The following is a 17,584-nucleotide window of genomic DNA, read 5'->3' as shown; positions in this document are numbered from 1 at the left end:
CGCTCCAGCCCAGATGGCATGAGGGGACGATCAGACCCCCCGGTGTGAGGAGCAGTGCATCAACAAAACCACTTCCTGGAAGGAGGAGTTCTCCTTGTGTTCACTTGAGCACCTCTTTAAGTCTATCATTTATCTAGGAAGCTGATTAAGACGAGGGATGCACACACACACAGAATCTCAAATCAGACAGGCACGTCTATGCAGTGTGGTCAGTGGCCCTCCCCCCAATGCATGGCTTCTATGGCCAGGCTTTCCTGTCCCGGCTCCCCTCTCAGCCCCTGCACCCCCCATCCTCCTGCCCCTGCTCCGTCCCTTCCAGGTCCTGCTCCCCATCTCCTCCAGCCCTGGCTCCCCCTCCTCTCCCCCCCCCACCTCCTCCCCACCTACCCATCTGCCCTCACCCCCTCACCCTCAGTGTTCCTGGAATTATGGTGAACCCTCTGTTAACTCCCTGCCCTGTCAGACCTGCTTCTCCGTTTCAGGGCTTGCCCTTGACAGTCCCAGTTTCCTGATGCAGGCTCTTACCTCCCCTATCCACCCCACCCCACCCCCACCCCACCCCCCACCCCCCCCCCCCCCGCTCCCCATCCAATCCATCACCCTGACAGCCGATGGCCCCTCCTGTATTAGTTATCCATCCCTGCCTTAGCAGTGTACCGGCCCCTGGCGGCTGGAAGCAACATTCTCTCTTGACTGGGTTGTGGTCTCAGGAGGTCGCAGTCAGGTGTCTGAAGGCTCGAGCGAGGCTGGGGGCTCGGCTCCCAGGTGCCTGGCTCACAGGACAAGGAACGTTAGGAGAAAACAGGAGCCTGAATAATGCCTGGACATGAGCTGGCGATGTATATACATTGGGTCATGAATTGTTAACGTCAGTGTAAAATGTTAGCAGCAGGAGAGACTGGGTGATGAGTACAGCGAACTCTGGTACTAGGTTTGCAACTTTTCTTTGAATCAAACTATTTAGAAGTACAAGGTTTATTTTAATTAAAAAATTCCAGCTCCACAGCCTGGCCAGCTGTGGGAACTGAGGGCAAGGAGGTGTAGGATTCCCAACAGACCCAGCCCTCGGCCCAGCTCCTCTCTTTTCTCCTGTGTGTCACCACCGGGATGGTGACACCTACCGGCGCCCCGCCTCCCCTTCCCGCGACCGCGCAGTCGGGCTCCAGGACACACCTGGGGTGGTCCTCCCTCGCCAGGAGCCAGCCCTGCTCCTCACCTGCGTTCCCCCGTTGGGAACGGGGGAACCTCAGTTTCCCCATATGTATTGTAAAATGGGCAGAATAGGTACCCAGCAGGACTGTCACAGTTAAACGACATCCGAGCAGAAGGTGTCTCTGCAAACTCCCTTTTGGTATTCAGTAGTGTTTCTTTTGACAATTACATTCGTTCTGATCCTGCCACTTAAAAAATATTGTAAAAGGGGGTCATTCGGGCTGGGATCATAGTTTTGGGGGTGGACCGGGGTGGATGGGGATGAGGCCTTGTTCTAAGCCCTCCCGCATTGGCATGAGCCAGCAGCCCAGCTCCTCATCTGAAGAATGGAGAGTATTCTGGGGAGGAAAGGTCAAAACCGACACATTCTGGGTAAAAGTGCTGGGAGAAGCTGGATCAGCTTGGAGCAAAACAGAACGCTGTTCGCTGGGGGCACCAAAACGTCTGCCGAAACCCGGGATCGAACCAGGGACCTTTAGATCTTCAGTCTAACGCTCTCCCAACTGAGCTATTTCGGCTGCGCAGCAGGGGGTTGCCCCCACCCCCGACTCCGCCCCACGCTGAGCCGCTTGCGTGAAGGCGCAGCTCGGGCCGCCCCTGCGGGCCGCGCATGCCTCGTAGGGTGGCGCCTGGAAGCAGGCCTTAGCACCGTCTCTGTGGCGCAATCGGTTAGCGCGTTCGGCTGTTAACCGAAAGGTTGGTGGTTCGAGCCCACCCAGGGACGTGCTTTCGCTTTTCCTTCCCCGGCTAAGAAGAGAGGGGACGGCTCGCCTTCTTTTGCCACGACCCTCCCCGCGCACCTCCGTATCCTTCTATCCCGCGTGGGGCGTCCGGCGGCGCGCGGTGCTGGGGATTCCACAGAGGCGGAACGTCCCCGCCCGAGTTCCGGTTTCCGAGCACGAGCCGAGGCACTTTGGGCGACGGCCCCGGGGACCCGGAGCTCTGAAGAGGACGGACCATAGAGGTTGTCTGAAGGCCGAGGCCAAGATGGCGGCGCTGGCGGGTGAGCAGGTCGGGGCGGCGGGGCCGAGGGCGGGAGCGGGGTCGGGGCTTGGGTCGCTCCGGGCGCCTTTCCGCCCGGCCGCATGGGGAAGCGGATGCCGAGGGCGACGCAGACTCCCAGCCTCGGAGGGGGCCGGGGCGGGAGCCGGAGGGACCCAGGCTCGGCCCGGGATGCTGCCCTTGAAGTTTCCGGGAGGAGGCGGCGAGGGGGCAGCAGCCCCGACATCCGAGGAAACTGAGGCTCAGAGAGCGGCTGGAACCGCTGGTGGTCACGCGGCCTGTCCGGGCAGGGACGCGACCCCGGGGCACCCTGCCACCCCGGGAAGGGGACGGTCACCCGCAGAGAAGGCGTCCAAACCCTGGCTGCTCCGCGGACCTTTCCTCCGATTAGCGATTAAACGCATAGGATGGATTCACAGGGTTGCAAAGAAAAGCGGTTATACTGACAGTTGCCAGGATTCTGTCTGGGAACCGGGGGTCAGTTCGCAGCCCGGGTGCTTCATTATTCATGCCTGGAAAGCCGAGGTTTAGTGGCAGATCTGCCTACTGCTGTGACTTTGAAGGAGTGAGAAGTGGACACGTTCCTTTACACAGGGTTGGCTGCAGCCTCTATGTCGGGGTTAGGAAACCACTGTCATTTCTGTTGTTGAAAAGCCTAGGTCTCGCTAATACTGGTGTGGTTTTGGCTATACTCAGATTTTAAGGAAAGGCCAATTTTCAGTAAGACGTTGGTGACAATAGAGAGGGTATTTTTCTTTCCCGTGCAAGCTCACTGGTCTGCTGAATCCTCACCAGCGGCCCCTTGCTAAGAATGTCTGGTCCAGAGGCTGGAATCCCCTCACCTTGGAGGTGAAGGGCATTTACTGTGCTGTGAGATTACCCAAAGCCCTACATTTTCAGATGGGGGAGCTGAGGCTCAGAGAGGAACAGCTTGCACAAGAATCCGGGGCTGGGCCGTTGGCCTGGACTCCTTGCCCAGCCTCTGAAACCCCGGAACTCCCAGCCCAGGGCTTGGAGCCTCGCTGATGTCTATGGGTTTGTTGACAGCCTGTCAGGCTGAGCCAAGGCCGAGACAGACACTGGGGAACCCAGGGAAGCCCTAGCATCAGGGGGAGGCAGGCGCCACAGGAGGACATGTGGATAGAGTTAGAACAGAGTGACAGGATCTAGAGGGCCTGCGGAGCTAGTGTAGACCCAGGCATTTGAGCTGAAAGCTGCCCCACGAGAGTGGTGCTCCAGGCAGAGGGGACAGCAAGTGCAAAGGCTCTGAGACAGGAGGGACACTGACATTCCTGAGGAAAGGGAAGGTGGCTCTGACGTGGAGTGTGGGGTTGGAAGCAGGGGAATGACACTGTCTGGTTCACATTCTGAAAGATCACTGGTTTTTTTTTTTGGCTACACCTTGCGGTTTGCGGGATCTTAGCTCCCCGACCAGGGATCGAACCCGGGCCCCCTGCAGTGGAAGCGTGGAGTCCTAACCACCGGACCACCAGGGAATTCCCCTGAAAGATTGCTCTTTATCAATTGTTAAATGGAATGTAGATAGACTGAGGGTGAGAGGGCGGGTGCACCACGTGGGGGGCCTGATGGGCAAACACCTGGAGGCTGGACCGTCTGGGCTGTTCGTGGCCTCTGGTGCTGCCACAACTCACTGCCCCCACCCTGTGGTTCTTTCTGCAGCTCCTGGCCTGCTCCGTGGGATCCTTGCTCTTCGGTGAGTGCCTGCCTGCCTGCCTGCCTGTGTGTCTGCATCTCTGATCCTGACACCCCGCAGTGAGGCCCTGGCAGGGAGGGGCTCAGAGGGGGCTGTCAGGGGGCCTCAGATCCGGGCGGGCCCTCCATCAGCACCAGGCCAGGGGCCGCCTGGCATCCAGCCCCACGTCTGCCTGCCCTAGTACCCTCAGAGCCCAGTCGCTACCTGGCGCACGAAAGGCATTCAGCACGTTTGCTCTGATGGCAGCCCCGTGTAGGCCTCCTTGGGGCAGGAAGGCAGGTGGCTGCCAGGCCCTCAGATTTGGGCTGAGTTTGTTTTGATACGGCCTTTTTCCTACAGATAAAATACACACTCACTGCAAAGCAAAGGGAAGACGGGGAGAATGAGGGAAGTATCAAATGAAAACCAGGCACTCTCTAGACCAGGGATCAGCAGATTTTTTTTTTTCCTTAAAGGGCCAAATGGTAAACGTTTTTGGCTCTGCCTCTGTAAAAACAGTCCCAGACACCAAGGAAGTGAATAGGTGTGGTTATGTGTCAATAAAACTTTATTTACAAAAGCCGGCAGTGGGCTGGGTTAGACCCCCTGGTCAGTTTCCCCATCCTGGCCCCGGGGTAACCCTGTCACAGCGTGTTGGGGCGCCCTGGGCTGCTAGTCATGGGCAGTCTGTCTCCCCGCAGCTCTGGCGTGGGCGCAGCTCTGCAGGTGCGCGGGGTCCATCCCAGCTTGGCTGCTGACAGCCCGAGCAGGTGAGGTCGGCCTTCCCGGGAGCCCACACACCCTGAAGTCTCCACATCCCCCTACCCCAGCACAGCAGCAGCCTGTGGCAACTCCGGGGCACTCCCACCACCCAGCGGGGTATGTGAGGGGGTCCCTGCCCTCAGAGTTCTGCCCAGCCCGCTCCTGTGCGCGCAGGCCAATGGCTGCACAACTCCAGACCAGGAGGGCTCTCGCTAAAGAGTGTGTCGGCCGAGCCTGTTTTCCAGATGGGGAGACAGTCCCGAGAGGACAGGGTCCTGCTGGGCCTCAGTGAGGCGGTGGAGGCCCGTCCACACCATCTTTCACTCCGTTGTTGAGCAGGCATGTCCTGCCCCAGGCCCGGGCGCAGGGATGCTGCAGACCTGGCCTCACGGCTACTCCCAGTGCTGCTCTGGGGACCCGCCGTGACCACGGCTTTGTCCTGCCCTCGGAGAGGCTGCTGTGGGCTGGGCCCGGCCAGGATACCTGCCTGGCTGATGCCTCCCCTTGCTTTGTGTCCCGTGCCCAGCACCCACCCCGCCGTGTCCCAGGCCGGAGCCGTGGTCCCCAAATCCGCCGCCCTTCCCAGCAGCCGGGGCGAGTATGTGGTGGCCAAGCTGGACGACCTCATCAACTGGGCCCGCCGGGTGAGCCCCTCCTCGTCTGCGTCCGTGGGGCCCCCTCTGGCTGCTCAGCCACACTCCCATGGCTATGGAGTGGGCCGGACTCCCCCAGGGCCCCTCCGTGTGGGGACCTGTGGCTTTGATTCTGTCTCAGGACCCCTGCCCTGCCCCCAGCAGTTCCTGGCCTGACTTCCCTCGGTGCTCCCTGCCCCCCGCATCGGTCCCCAGAGAAGATGAGCCACCTCCTTCCTGTTCTTCTCCTTCCATTTTCTGTTCATTCCTCTCTTTTCTCTCTTAACGTAAAACCCATGTTTTTAACTGGAAATACACGATGGAAACAGTAGTTCCTTCTCAGCAAATATCCTAATCCCCCACCCCACCCCCACGTTCGCCGTGGGACAGTCTGCTTGCTCACGTGCTTGTCCGTGTCTCCCCCCGGACATGTGTCCTCTGTCCCAGGACAGTGGTTCCTTTCAGTGCTCTCGGGGCGCCCAGCTGGGTAACAATCCCCCATTGACGGGCGGGCTGGTGCTGTCCTGGTGTCTGTGTGTGACCAGCGAGTCCACAGCGAGTGTCCCTCCAGGCCCACAGCTCCAGGGCGGCGATGGTCGCTGTGGCCGTGTGCTGTGGAGTCATGGCCCTGCCGTGTTGGGCAGCCCTTGCCTGCTGTGTGACCCGAGCCCTGTCACCTGAATTAGGACATCCACAGGGCAGCAGGGACCTTGGCCAGATCCCAGACTGGACACAGACAAGCAGAGAAAGCTCTGGTGGAGAACAGCTTGTAGGTGGGGGCAGGGGTGATATCGGGCACCAAAGGATGGAGAGAAGTCAGAGGGCAACCAGGAGGGCTTCCTGGAGGAATTGGCACTTTGAGTCCAGGCGGTGTTGGGAACAAGACCCTCCAGGGTGCTGAGCCCCGGGGTCTAGACCTGTGCCGTGTGTGGCCACTGGGCACTCAGAGCAGCAAGTGCCCATGTTGGAGGCCGGGATTTAGGATATGCTGGGTTATGTGGACTATATTATTAAAGCTAATTGCACTTGGTTTTATTTTTGTCTGTTTTACCTTTTGGTAATGTGGCTGCTGGGAAGTGTAGACCCATGGGCCTAACTCAATTGGCCCTCCTGTCACATAGTCCTGGGCTGGGGCATCAGGCTCAGGCCGATGACCAGTGTCCAGGGCGGCCTTCGGGGTCTGGAGGTCACATGGTTGCTGTGGGCAGGGCCCAGAAAAGGCTAGAAACAGATTTTTCTATGTGAAATCGTCCGATTTCTTTAAACACAGTGGGCCACTCGTCCACTTACGGACTGACTGCCCGCCCTGCAGAGCTCCCTGTGGCCCATGACCTTTGGCCTGGCCTGCTGCGCCGTGGAGATGATGCATATGGCAGCGCCGCGCTACGACATGGACCGCTTCGGCGTGGTCTTCCGCGCCAGCCCCCGCCAGTCCGACGTGATGATCGTGGCTGGGACGCTCACCAACAAGATGGCCCCCGCGCTCCGCAAGGTGGGCCTCACCATCAAGCCCCCTCCCCTCCCCCTCCCCCAACCCCCCCCCGCCCAGGCTTGAGCTGCACGCAGACCCCTGTCTCTTCCAGGTCTATGACCAGATGCCAGAGCCTCGCTACGTCGTGTCTATGGGGAGGTGAGTGCCCGGCGGGGCGGGGGCTCCAGCAGCAGACACGCCGGTGACACGCTGGCTTGTCTCTTCCAGTCTCGTTTCTGTGCTGCTTTCTGATCGGGGTTGTCCAGGACGTCCCCTTCTGTCCTGTTACAGTCGCTCCCCCACCCCAACAGCCTGTCCAGTTTCATTCTGTTTCTCTGTGTTATGACCACAGGAAGGACGTCCTGCTCGGGGGGGCGTTGCAGCCTCCTCACCGTCTAGCCAGCACCTCATTTCTCCATATCATTAAAAGCCATTTAGTCACCTGGCTTTTTTGGTTGAGGCAGAGTTCACATACTACAAAGTTCACCCTTTCAAAACGTACAATTTTGTGGATTTTAATGCATTCTTAGTGTTGTGTAAGCATCACCTCTATCTAATTCCAGAGCATTCCATCACCCCAATAGAAGCCCTGTCCCCATCAGCAGTCACTCCCCACCCCCTCCCCCAGCCCCTGACAACCAGGAACCCACTCTCTGTCTGTGGACTGGCCTGTTCTGGACGTTGCCCATCAATGGAATCACACGCTGTGTCCTTTCACATCTGGCTTCTCTCACTGAGGGTCATCTGTTCATAGTCCCACCGTTTGTTTCTGTCCTACCCGGTCCCACGGAAGGTCTCAGGTGGCCGCTGTCTTTCCTGTGACTTGTGTCCCAGTCTTGCCCTTTTCCTGACCGCCTGGCACCTGCTTGAGGTTGGAAGGGGGTGCGGGTTGGGGGCTGTGAGGAGGGATGGAGGCCGGGGTCGCTGGAGAGACTCTCACGGCTGGCGCTCCCCTCCCCACCAGCTGCGCCAACGGAGGTGGCTACTACCACTACTCCTACTCTGTGGTGCGAGGCTGCGACCGTATTGTGCCCGTGGACATCTACGTCCCAGGTGAGCCCCCAGGTGGCGTCCACGCGGCCCTCACCCGATTCACAGAACCCCCACAGCCCCACTGAGACAGCTTGCCCCCTTTTAAGAATAAGCAGATTTGGGTCCAAGAATAAGAGTGACACCGCAGCCTTTCCCCCTCGCTGTCTCTGGAGGGTCTCCCAGTCTGAAGAGTCTGCCCCCATTCCTTTCCAAGGGTCCTCACCGGACGCTGGCGTGGCCTGGGGGTTGGCAGGCAGCCCACATTGTCCTCCCGGGTACCGAGCCGGGTCACGTGGCGGGAGGGCCAGGGCCAGGGCAGCTCGGCCTGGGAGGGGTAGCCCAGGCCTCCCTCATCCTGGCTGGGAGGTCGGCCCTGGGATCAGCAGCTGCCCACCCTGCCCCTCTCTGGCTCCTTTCCCGTGATGGGCCAAGCCCCCCAGCTCTCTTGGTGCAGAGCCCTGTCTTGCCCCTCCCCATCCTGGGAAGTGGCCTGGTTGCCCCCACCTGGAGCAGAGCGGAGGGGAGGGGGAAGGGCAGGAAGACTGAGGTGCCACCCGCCCCCCAGGCTGCCCGCCCACAGCCGAGGCCCTGCTCTATGGCATCCTGCAGCTGCAGAAGAAGATCAAGCGCGAGAAGAGGCTCCAGATCTGGTACCGCAGGTAGTGCCGCCGCCTGGCCGCCCTGCGGCGTCTGCGCCGTTCCCCCAGAGGCGGTCAATAAAGCCCATAAATCCGCCTGGCTGCCCTGCTCCACGTGGTGTGGGGGCCGGGGTGGGGGCCTGGGAGGTGGGCGGGGTCAGGCCTGTCTCTTGTGCATGGAGATGCCGAGGCCCCTGGAGTGGACAGCCGGGCCCAGCGTGGCCCAGTGGGAGGCCCCACCCACGAAGGAGGGGAGTGGACACGTCCAAGAGCGGGTCGGGGTGAAGCAGACGACACCGCGGCGACCAGCTGGGCACCAGGGTCCAGGGCAGACAGATCCATGGTGTCCCTGTGCCGGGGCTGGAGGGGCGTCGACTCAGAGCGAGGCATCGTGGTGCAGCCTGACTGGGTGGGACCAGAGGGTCTGGGCCTTGGGGCTGCCACCTGCTATGAGGTCCTGACCTAGTTCCACCTCCTCTGGGGACCCCAGCTGCCCACCAGAGGGCGGGCGGGAGGGAGGGGCCATGTGTGACTAATTGGCAATGTCTTCAGGGGGCACAGCGGGGGGCTCAGAGGCAGGATCAGAAACTTTGGAGTGGTAGAGCCACTGCCTCGGTGGTGGTCAATTTAACAGGTTTCTTTCCTTTCACTCTTTTCTGGAGGGGCAGGAAGAGTAAAGCAAGCACACGTTTGTGTCCTCGTGCTGATTGGCTAAACCCAGTGTTAGTGTTTATTTCATTCTCAGGACTATGGTAGGAAGGTAGTGGCCGTCCCCTTGCAGAGAAGGTTAGGGAAGCTTGTTGATGTCATGTGGCTGGTGTGGGTCTGGACCAGGGCTGAGGGGCCAGAGCCTGCACTCCCGGCCACGAAGGCGCTCAGTAGGGGTCTTGGGGGTTAGGGGTTCCTGAAGCCCAGAGCCCCCAGGGTGGCGTGGGCAGCTGAGCCGGTGGGCCCAGTGGGCTCAGTGCTTGGTGACCAGGGGCGTGATCATCTGCGGGAAGGCGTAATAGCGGCAGTCGGCCGGTGGGACCAGCTCCATGACCTGTGTGTGGATGTTCTCCGGCCGGAAGCCTGCTTCCAGCAGGGCTGGCACCTGTGTCTCCTGGCCAGAGGGAGGTGCCGAGTCACCTCCAGGGCCCTGGGGCCTCAGGAGGCACCCTGCCAGCCACCCCTACAAGTGCCAAGGCCCTTGGGGGCAGGGCGGGGCTGCTAAGAAAATGCTGGAGCCCAGGTCTGGGTGGGAATCTCCAGGTGTCCACACACAGCTTCCTGGCTGTCATGGGGTATCACCAGGCTGCTCACCCACACGTCCTCGCAGGCAGAGGGAACCGAGTGGGCAAAGGCCCAAGACAAGGGGTGGCTAGACCCATAAAGATGCACCCTGAGTGGACAAGGGCAGAGTAAGGGGATGCCGCTGGGGACCTTGGGCTGAATCCCTGTATCCTGAGGGCACTTGGGAGCCATCTAAGGTCCTTGAGCTAGGGAGAAACCTCTCCTGACTTACAAGTGGAGGCTCAGAGTCCACCCAAGAGATGAGCCCCCAGGGCCAGAGGCAAGGGGCCCTCCCCAGGTCTCAGGTGACCCCATCTGCCTCCCCACCCAAAGTTGCTGCCAGGGGTGGGGTGTGGGGCGGGGCAGGGAGTGCCCAGGCTGCAGTACCTCGAACATGGTGGTGATGTCCGAGTACTTGGACTTCATCAGCTTCCCCCAGGAGGTGAGGTTGCAGTAGGTAAGGATGCCCCCTGGCTTCAGCAGGCGGAAGGCATGGTCCTGGCCGGGGTTGGGGGGACAGTGGTCAGGAGGGGGTGGGGATGGGCAGAGGCGTTCCCAGCGGGCCTCCCGCCAGGCCAGACGAACGCCGGAAGGAGAGGTGCCTCCTGTGGGGACAGCAGGCGCACCCACTGGGCTGACCCCCACCTTAGGGCTGGCAGACCCCGTCCCACCGCAAGCGATCCTACCCGAATGAAGTTGAACTGGTGCGTGTGCCAGGTCTCCTCAGACAGCGGGTACGTGTCGTACAGGATCCCTGCTCGGGAGGACAGAAGCCACGTGGTCAGGACCCTGGCTGCAAGTTGAGGCGGCTGGGAACCCAGAGTTCGCTATGCTGCAGCTGCCCCTACGAATTGTGTCCCATCCGGTCGTTCTTGAGATGTCCACGCACCTGAGTGCCAGGCTCCTGTATGTGTGTCTGTGCCTGCCCCCCGGGCTCTGCCACCCCAGTGACACATCAAGGCATGTGTGCCTCAGAAGCAGGCAAAGGAGGGGCTGGCAAACCAGGCAGAGGCCCCCCGCCCAGTGCCCAGAGCCCCTCACCATCGAAGTGACTGTCTGGCAGGGTGGGTGCCACCTCCTCCCACAGGCCTTTCAAGGGAACCACCTTGGTGCAGGGGAGAAAGAAAGATAAGGCTGAGGGTCAAAGGGGGCCCAAGACTTCTCCACCTGTTGCAAGGGAGGGGGCAGAGGAACTCCCAAGAGAGAAGACCACCTCCCCCAAGTCTGCGGCCACCCCAGGTCCCCAGCCCACTCCGTGGGCAGGGTCTTCCCCCTAAGGAGCGTGAGGAGCGGGACCTCGGGCAGAGGCAGGCACCTTGTGTGGCTGCCGCGGGGCCCAGTCCTGGAGCCGCTGGAAGACGCCCTCATTGCACTCGATGACCCAGTGCTCGTCGATGGGGGCCTCCTGCACCTTCGTAGCTGCGATGGCCATGCCAAAGCCCACCTCCAACACCCGGCCCCCTGGGCAGACAGAGAGCCCACGCCTTACACACTGGGTGGGGCTGGGGAGGCTAGCTGGAGGAGGGGGCGCGGGGGCGGGGCCTTGGCAGAGAGAAACGACTGCTACTAGGAGCGACAGGTTGCAGAGCAAAGGTGGGGGGTGGGACAGAACACAGCAGCCCTGAGAGGGAACAGCGTGGGCCCGGGGCCAGTAGCCAGAGAGGGTGGCCTGCCGGGGAGGCCACAGACAGCGGCTCTGGTCTGGCCCACGGGGCAGGGCAGACCCTGGACTTTGAGCCCCGGCCCATGCTGTTTGCACTGAGGGCGCTTATCTCCTGATTTGGGCAGCGTCCCCTGCCCCCCCCCCACAACAAACAATGAAGTCTACTAAGTAAGGGCAAGGGAGGACCAGGATTCAAGGCCCAGACCTGGAACAGTGAGGGGCGGGGGTCGAACCCCTTTGGGTCAAAGAGGAGGGGAGAAACGCCCTAACCATGCAGGGACACTGGCTGTGTCCATTTGCCAGATGGGAACACAGGCCCAGAGCTGGTGCACCCGGCCTCTGGGGGTCGTGGGGAGCCCTCGGCACCCCGCGGGCTCTGACACCAGGTGCAGGGCCACCCCCGACAGCTGTCTCCAGGCCTCAGCGTTACCAGAGCTATTCTTAGCCAGGGCAGGGCCTCCCGCGACTCCTGGGCAGGAGCATTACCCACGTGGGCCTGGGCAGCACCTCGCCAGGCCGCCACTCCCCTGTCCTCGACCTCGGGTGGGGTCCGGCGGCTGAGTTCCGCGGCTGAGAACCCATCCCCCGGCCCACCCCGACCCCTTGCCGGGGTCGGGGCCTCGGTGCTCCCCGGAGAGAGGGTTCCCGGAACTCAGGGCGCCCGCAACGCCCCAGGACTACCCCGCTGCCCTCGCGAGCGGCCCCGTTTTCCAGGCGAGGAAAGAGAGGAGCGCAGAGGTTCCGCCACGTCGCTGGAGAGCGGGCGGGCGCCGGGTCCCAGCGGCCCCGGCCTCGGTCGACCCCGCGCGCCCGGCGGGGGCTACCTCTGGAGGCGGCGGCGGCCGCCAGCGCGTGCATGTACGGGGTCTCCCAGCGCTCCATCACCGGCTTGCCCAGGATCTGCAGGTGCGTGTCCGACGCGTCGTAAGCTGCGGGCGCCGCCCGCCACGCGGAGCTGCAGTTCTCTCCGGGTGCGAAGATAGGGGTCGCGGCGGGGGCGCTCATGCTGCGGGCTGGACGGCGCGCCCCGGGAGCTGGGGAGGGGAACGGCCGCGTCCCTGCAGGGCCTTCTGGGCAGGGGGCGGACGGGAGGCGGGGCGGGGGCGGGGCGCGACTGCACTGCCCAGTGGCCCGCGCGGCCCCTAGCGGCCGCGGCGGGGAAGGCGGCCTCCACTGACTCCCGGACCCCCGCGACGCCCCCGCCTCCCGGGCCGCCAGCGCCTGGCGGGCGGACTCGGCACCAGAGCAGCGAGCCCTCGGAGTCCTCACCCAGTCGCTTTCCTGCCTCGGTTTCCTTGTCTGTCACCACCGCGTCAATAGCCCCCTCCTTGCCGGGGTGTGAGGGTCTAAGGATTTTCCAGACACGGTTGGAAGTGCCTTAAGTATATAAAATCACTTAGGGAATTCCCTGGCGGTCCAGTGGTTAGGACGCTGCGCTTTTACCGCCCAGGACGCGGGTGCGGCATCTAAGATGCCACAAGCTGCATGGCGCGGCCAAAATAAATAGAATAAATAAATACAATCACTTAATCTTCAGAGGCGCTGCAGTGGTTTCTTCTATCGTCCTTATTTTACAGGTGGGGAAACTGAGGCTCCAGAGGCAAAACGGGTAATCTCATGGCCGGGAGGGTGGGGTGTGGGAACCCCTGATGAACCCCACTCTGACTCCTGTGCGGGGCTGCCTCTCCCCTTTCCTGAGCTCACCTCGCTCTCCCAGGTCACCTCAGACCCCAGGGGCGGGGCCTGATGAGGGGCTTAGCGCACAGGGGCCTCCAGTGCTGGGACTGAAATGCCCACCCCAGCGGTCCCCGGGCCCTCCAGCCCATGACGGCAGGCGGGGCAGCCCTGCAGCGCCCACCCTTAAAGCCTTGCCCCAGGGCAGTCCTGGGGGTCAGCTCTGTCCTCTGCCGGCCACGCTGAGACCAGCCCCCAAGGTAAGCTGGGGTTTCCTCTAGGTTCTGAAACATGACTTCCCCTTCCCATCTATCTGCACACGGGGCCACCGGCTGTGAGCCTGGAACACCCCATCTGGGCCAAGTGTTTTGCACATCCCAGTGAACACGTGGGGAAACTGAGGCCCCGAGAGGCTGAGGTCACAGAGTTTGAACCCAGGCAGCCCTGCCCTTCTGCGTCCACCTCTGGATGGCTGCTCACAGCCTTAACGTGGCTCCAGAGTCCTCCCCGTGGCCCTTCCCACTCCCTGCAGAGCTCCTGTGTCCCTGCTGCCCCTGGGCCTTTGCACACGCTCTCCCCTCTGCCTGGACAGCTTCCCCTCTCTCCTGGCCTGGTCTCCTTCTCTTTCTGCTTCATGCCCGAGCCCACACCTCCTCTGGGAGGCCCCCCGGGTCCCCCCAGGCTGCTTATGGCCCATTTGAAACTGTTTCATCTCTCAGTACCTCTCTTTGGTATTTCGCTCAGGGAAGGTATTTCTTCATGGTTATATCGTCTGTCCGACCCGTCTGGCACACAGAAAATGCTTGATGACTCCTGAGGGCACATTGGGTCTAATGTGGTCTGGATGGGACAGCACGGATTCCATGAGACCCTCAGGCGGAGGCAGGATGAGTAGATGTCACCAGGCACCAGGGCTGGGCTCACGCTGAATTCGTGAGCCCATGTGAATTTGTGTTGTCTAGTTTCCTTACAGCTGTCCTGGTTACTGTGGCGGGGGCTTTGCAGGCATCCTTATGCCAGTATCGTTGGGCCACCCACGTAAACAGGTGGCACTCACTACTGGCACCCAACTCAAACAATGCCCTGGAATGCCCGGCCGGAGACAGAAGGCAGGCTGTATTCATTAGCTACTGCTATGTAACAAATTGCCCCAAATGTAGCCACTTAAAGCAACACATGTTTATCATTTTTCGGTGGGTCAGGAATCCAGGTGCAGCTTAGCCTAGCCGGGTCCTGTGTTTCACAACCTCTGGCAAGGCTGCAGTCAAGGTGTCGCCCAGAGCTGGGGAAGGCATCCGCTTCCAGGCTTGTTCACTGGCTGTTGACTCCATTCAGTCCCTGGCCATGTGGGGCTCCCTGAAGTGACAACTTGCTTCTAGCAAGACGGAAGTCAGACCGTTTGCCATCTGATCACAGAAGGACATCCCCTCACCCTGGCCGTATTATCCTACAGGTTAGAAGCCAGGTACACAAGGGTAGGGAATCCCAGGAGGCTATGAATATCAAGAAGTAGGGGTCAGTCTCAGAGGCTACTGCCCACACAGACACTAAGAGGAAGCCGAGGCGGTGGTCAACTGGGATCCTTTCCTGCAGCTTTGGTGCCCAGGAAATAAGGAACCGCCCATGTCTGGCCAAGCTGCCACCTCCCAGTGGTCACCTACATGCAGCCTGGACTCTATCTCCAAGAGTGGCTGATGGCATGGCACAATCTGGCTGGCGACTCAGCCAAGGGGTCTCTGTTCCAGCCTTGGCTGGGGTCCTCTTCTCTCAATGGAGTGACCACTCTTGCCCAGCTGATGTCTTCAAATGAATTACCGACACGTGGTCATTCATTGTGTCCACTTTTCTCAAGAGAGTCTAGCGTGCGTGTGCTGCTGTTATCTGCAGTTTGCAGACCCGGACTCAGAGAGGGAAGCTGGCTTTCTCAAGGACACACAGCAAATCGGTGGCAGAGGGGATGGGAACAGGGGTGTGCCTGACTCCAGACCACAGTCTTAAAAGATGTTTTAAAAGAAGGAAAATATTTATTTTCTGATTAGAAAAGGGACACAGTTGATCAAAACATTCTAACATTATAGAGTTGGCAAACTCTGGCCTGCAGGTCACATCCCCCTTCTGTGTTTTTTTTTTTTTTTTTTTTTTTCGGTACACGGGCCTCTCAGTGTTGTGGCCTCTCCCGGTGCGGAGCAGAGGCTCCGGACGCGCAGGCTCAGCGGCCATGGCTCACGGGCCCAGCCGCTCCACGGCATGTGGGATCTTCCTGGACCGGGACACGAACCCGTGTCCCCTGCATCGGCAGGCGGACTCTCAACCACCGCGCCACCAGGGAAGCCCCCTTCTGTGGTTTTGATACAGCCTGTGAGCTAAGAATGTTTTTTACATTTTTATTTATTTATTTATTTATTGGCCATGCTGCGAGGCTTGTGGGATCTTAGTTCCCTGACCAGGGATTGAACCCATGTCTCCTGCAGGGGAAGCAGGAAGTCTTAACCACTGGGCCACCAGGGAAGTCCTGCTTTTTACATTTTTAAATGGTTGAAAAACATCAAAAGACTATTTCCAGACACGTGAAAATTATACAACAGTCACACTGGCATGTCTGTAAATAAAGTTTATAGTCAGGACCACTTGTTAACATATGGACTCTGGCACTTTCCAATTTACAACAGCACAGAGTCATTGCCACAGAGACCTGAAGGCTGGCAAAGCCAAACATATTTACTGTGTGGCCCTGAGCAGAAAGCTTGTCAGCCCCCCTTACAGAGCAGCCCGCAGCTCTTTCCTGGGAAGTGAAAGTCACCCATTTATTCAGCACATACTGAATTCCTCACCTCAGGGGGCCCAGCCCTGACTCCTCTGGAGCTCATAGCCTACTGGGGGGATGGACAAGAATAAGTAATAAGTACATGACATAATTACAAGTCACATGGCAGCAATGACAGAACAAGGTCCCCATGATCCCTACCCTCTGCCCAGGTCTCCCCTCTACCAGGCAATGTCCACATAGCTGTATGTTTTCTGTGTATACAGTGTTACATGTAGTTATGTTTTAAAGTAAAAGGGACCAAATGGGCATTTATTTGTACATCCACGTTCTTAGCAGTATTATGCACAATAGTCAAAGGGTAGAAACAACCAAAGTGTCTATCAACAGATGATGAATAAACGCTATGTGGCCCCTCCACGCAGGGGACCATCACTCAGCCATGAAAAGGGGTGAAGCACTGATACTCGCTACAACGTGCATGGACCTTGAGAACACGATGCTCAGTGAAATCAACTAGATGAAAAATGACAAATACTGTCTGATTCCACTCACAGGGGGTCCCTGGAGGAGTCACATCCACAGAGGCAGGAAGTAGATGGTGGGGGCCAGGGGCTGGGGGAGGGGCTGGGGAGTCAAACTGAAACTTCCCAAGTTTCAGTTTGGGAAGATGAGAAAGTTCTGGAGATGATGGTGGGGATGGTTGCACAGCAATGTGAATGTGCTTAATGCCACCAAGCTGTGCATTTATAAAGGGATACGATAACTTGTATGTTACGTGTATTTTACCACAATGAAAAAAAGAGCCAAAACTATATTCTGTGTATTGGGTATGCCTGAACCCACGTTAGGAGTAAATTCAGGAAAGTGTGCACATACCCGTTTTTGTCCCACCGTTTGCCCTGGGGTGGGAGGAAGGAAGTGAACGGGGAGGAGGGAAAAGCAAACCGTCAAGTTCATTTTTTTAAAAAGATCTGAAGCAAACGTGACAAAAACGCTAATAACATGTGTTTGTTTCAGTGGCAGGTACATAGCTGCTTGTTGTTTTAGCCCTGGTAGGTGTCTGTATTTTTGAAAGTATTTTCTTTCTTTCTTTCTTTCTTTTTTGCGGTACGCGGGCCTCTCACTGTTGTGGCCTCTCCCGTTGCGGAGCACAGGCTCCAGACGCGCAGGCTCAGCGGCCATGGCTCACGGGCCCAGCCGCTCCGCGGCATGTGGGATCTTACCGGACTTGGGGCACGAACCCGTGTACCCTGCATCGGCAGGCGGACTCTCAACCACTGCACCACCAGGAAGCCCTAAAAGTATTTTCTTTTTAACAGTTTGTGTCTGCCTTCCTTCATTTGACCACATCCTGTGCATGTCATTCACGCCCTTCGTGGTTTATTTATCCTGTCACCAGTGGATGGACATGGGGGTTGCTTCCAATTTTCTGCTCTTCTAATAGTGAAGTGTGAGCAACCTAGGGCGTGTCTGTCTGACTGAGCACTTGGGCCGTGCTCCCCCGCCCCCCCCAGTGGGGAGCCAGCCCCCCCACCCCCCGCAAGTGTTACTGCTTTCTTCCGACCAGAGAAACTTCACAGAGCCCCCAGGGGGAAGACAGAACACCTGCCCAATGCCACCTGAGGCCACTCCTTTCCCCTCTGCTGAGCCTCTGCTTCTCACCTGTGAATGGGGACTAATAAGTTACTCTCCTCTGGTGGATCTGATGATGCCAATGTGCTTTGCAAACTGTAAAGTGGCCAAAGTGAGGTGTATTTTAAATGTTT

At 59.4% G+C, this 17,584-nt stretch overlaps 2 protein-coding genes across 2 annotated transcripts; one reads left to right on the top strand and one right to left on the bottom strand.

Annotated features, from left to right (window-relative positions):
* The first annotated feature begins 1,905 nt into the window (after positions 1-1,905).
* Positions 1,906-8,562, top strand: NDUFS7 (NADH:ubiquinone oxidoreductase core subunit S7). The gene is made up of 8 exons (XM_079917559.1): positions 1,906-2,215; positions 3,895-3,928; positions 4,609-4,677; positions 5,196-5,313; positions 6,614-6,793; positions 6,885-6,931; positions 7,737-7,825; positions 8,370-8,562. Exons 1-8 carry the CDS (start codon positions 2,200-2,202, stop codon positions 8,465-8,467), a joined length of 651 nt encoding a protein of 216 aa, XP_079773685.1. The 5' UTR covers positions 1,906-2,199; the 3' UTR covers positions 8,468-8,562.
* A 240-nt stretch (positions 8,563-8,802) lies between these two features.
* Positions 8,803-12,826, bottom strand: GAMT (guanidinoacetate N-methyltransferase). The gene is made up of 6 exons (XM_079917558.1): positions 12,202-12,826; positions 11,030-11,175; positions 10,756-10,819; positions 10,401-10,468; positions 10,102-10,212; positions 8,803-9,544 (listed from the first exon to the last, which is right to left on the bottom strand). Exons 1-6 carry the CDS (start codon positions 12,380-12,382, stop codon positions 9,404-9,406), a joined length of 711 nt encoding a protein of 236 aa, XP_079773684.1. The 5' UTR covers positions 12,383-12,826; the 3' UTR covers positions 8,803-9,403.
* Between the last annotated feature and the right edge of the window lie 4,758 nt (positions 12,827-17,584).

Source organism: Stenella coeruleoalba (assembly GCF_951394435.1).
Source record: "Stenella coeruleoalba genome assembly, chromosome: 3".
Classification (NCBI taxonomy): Eukaryota; Metazoa; Chordata; class Mammalia; order Artiodactyla; family Delphinidae; genus Stenella; species Stenella coeruleoalba.
This window is presented reverse-complemented; position numbering and strand designations above follow the sequence as displayed.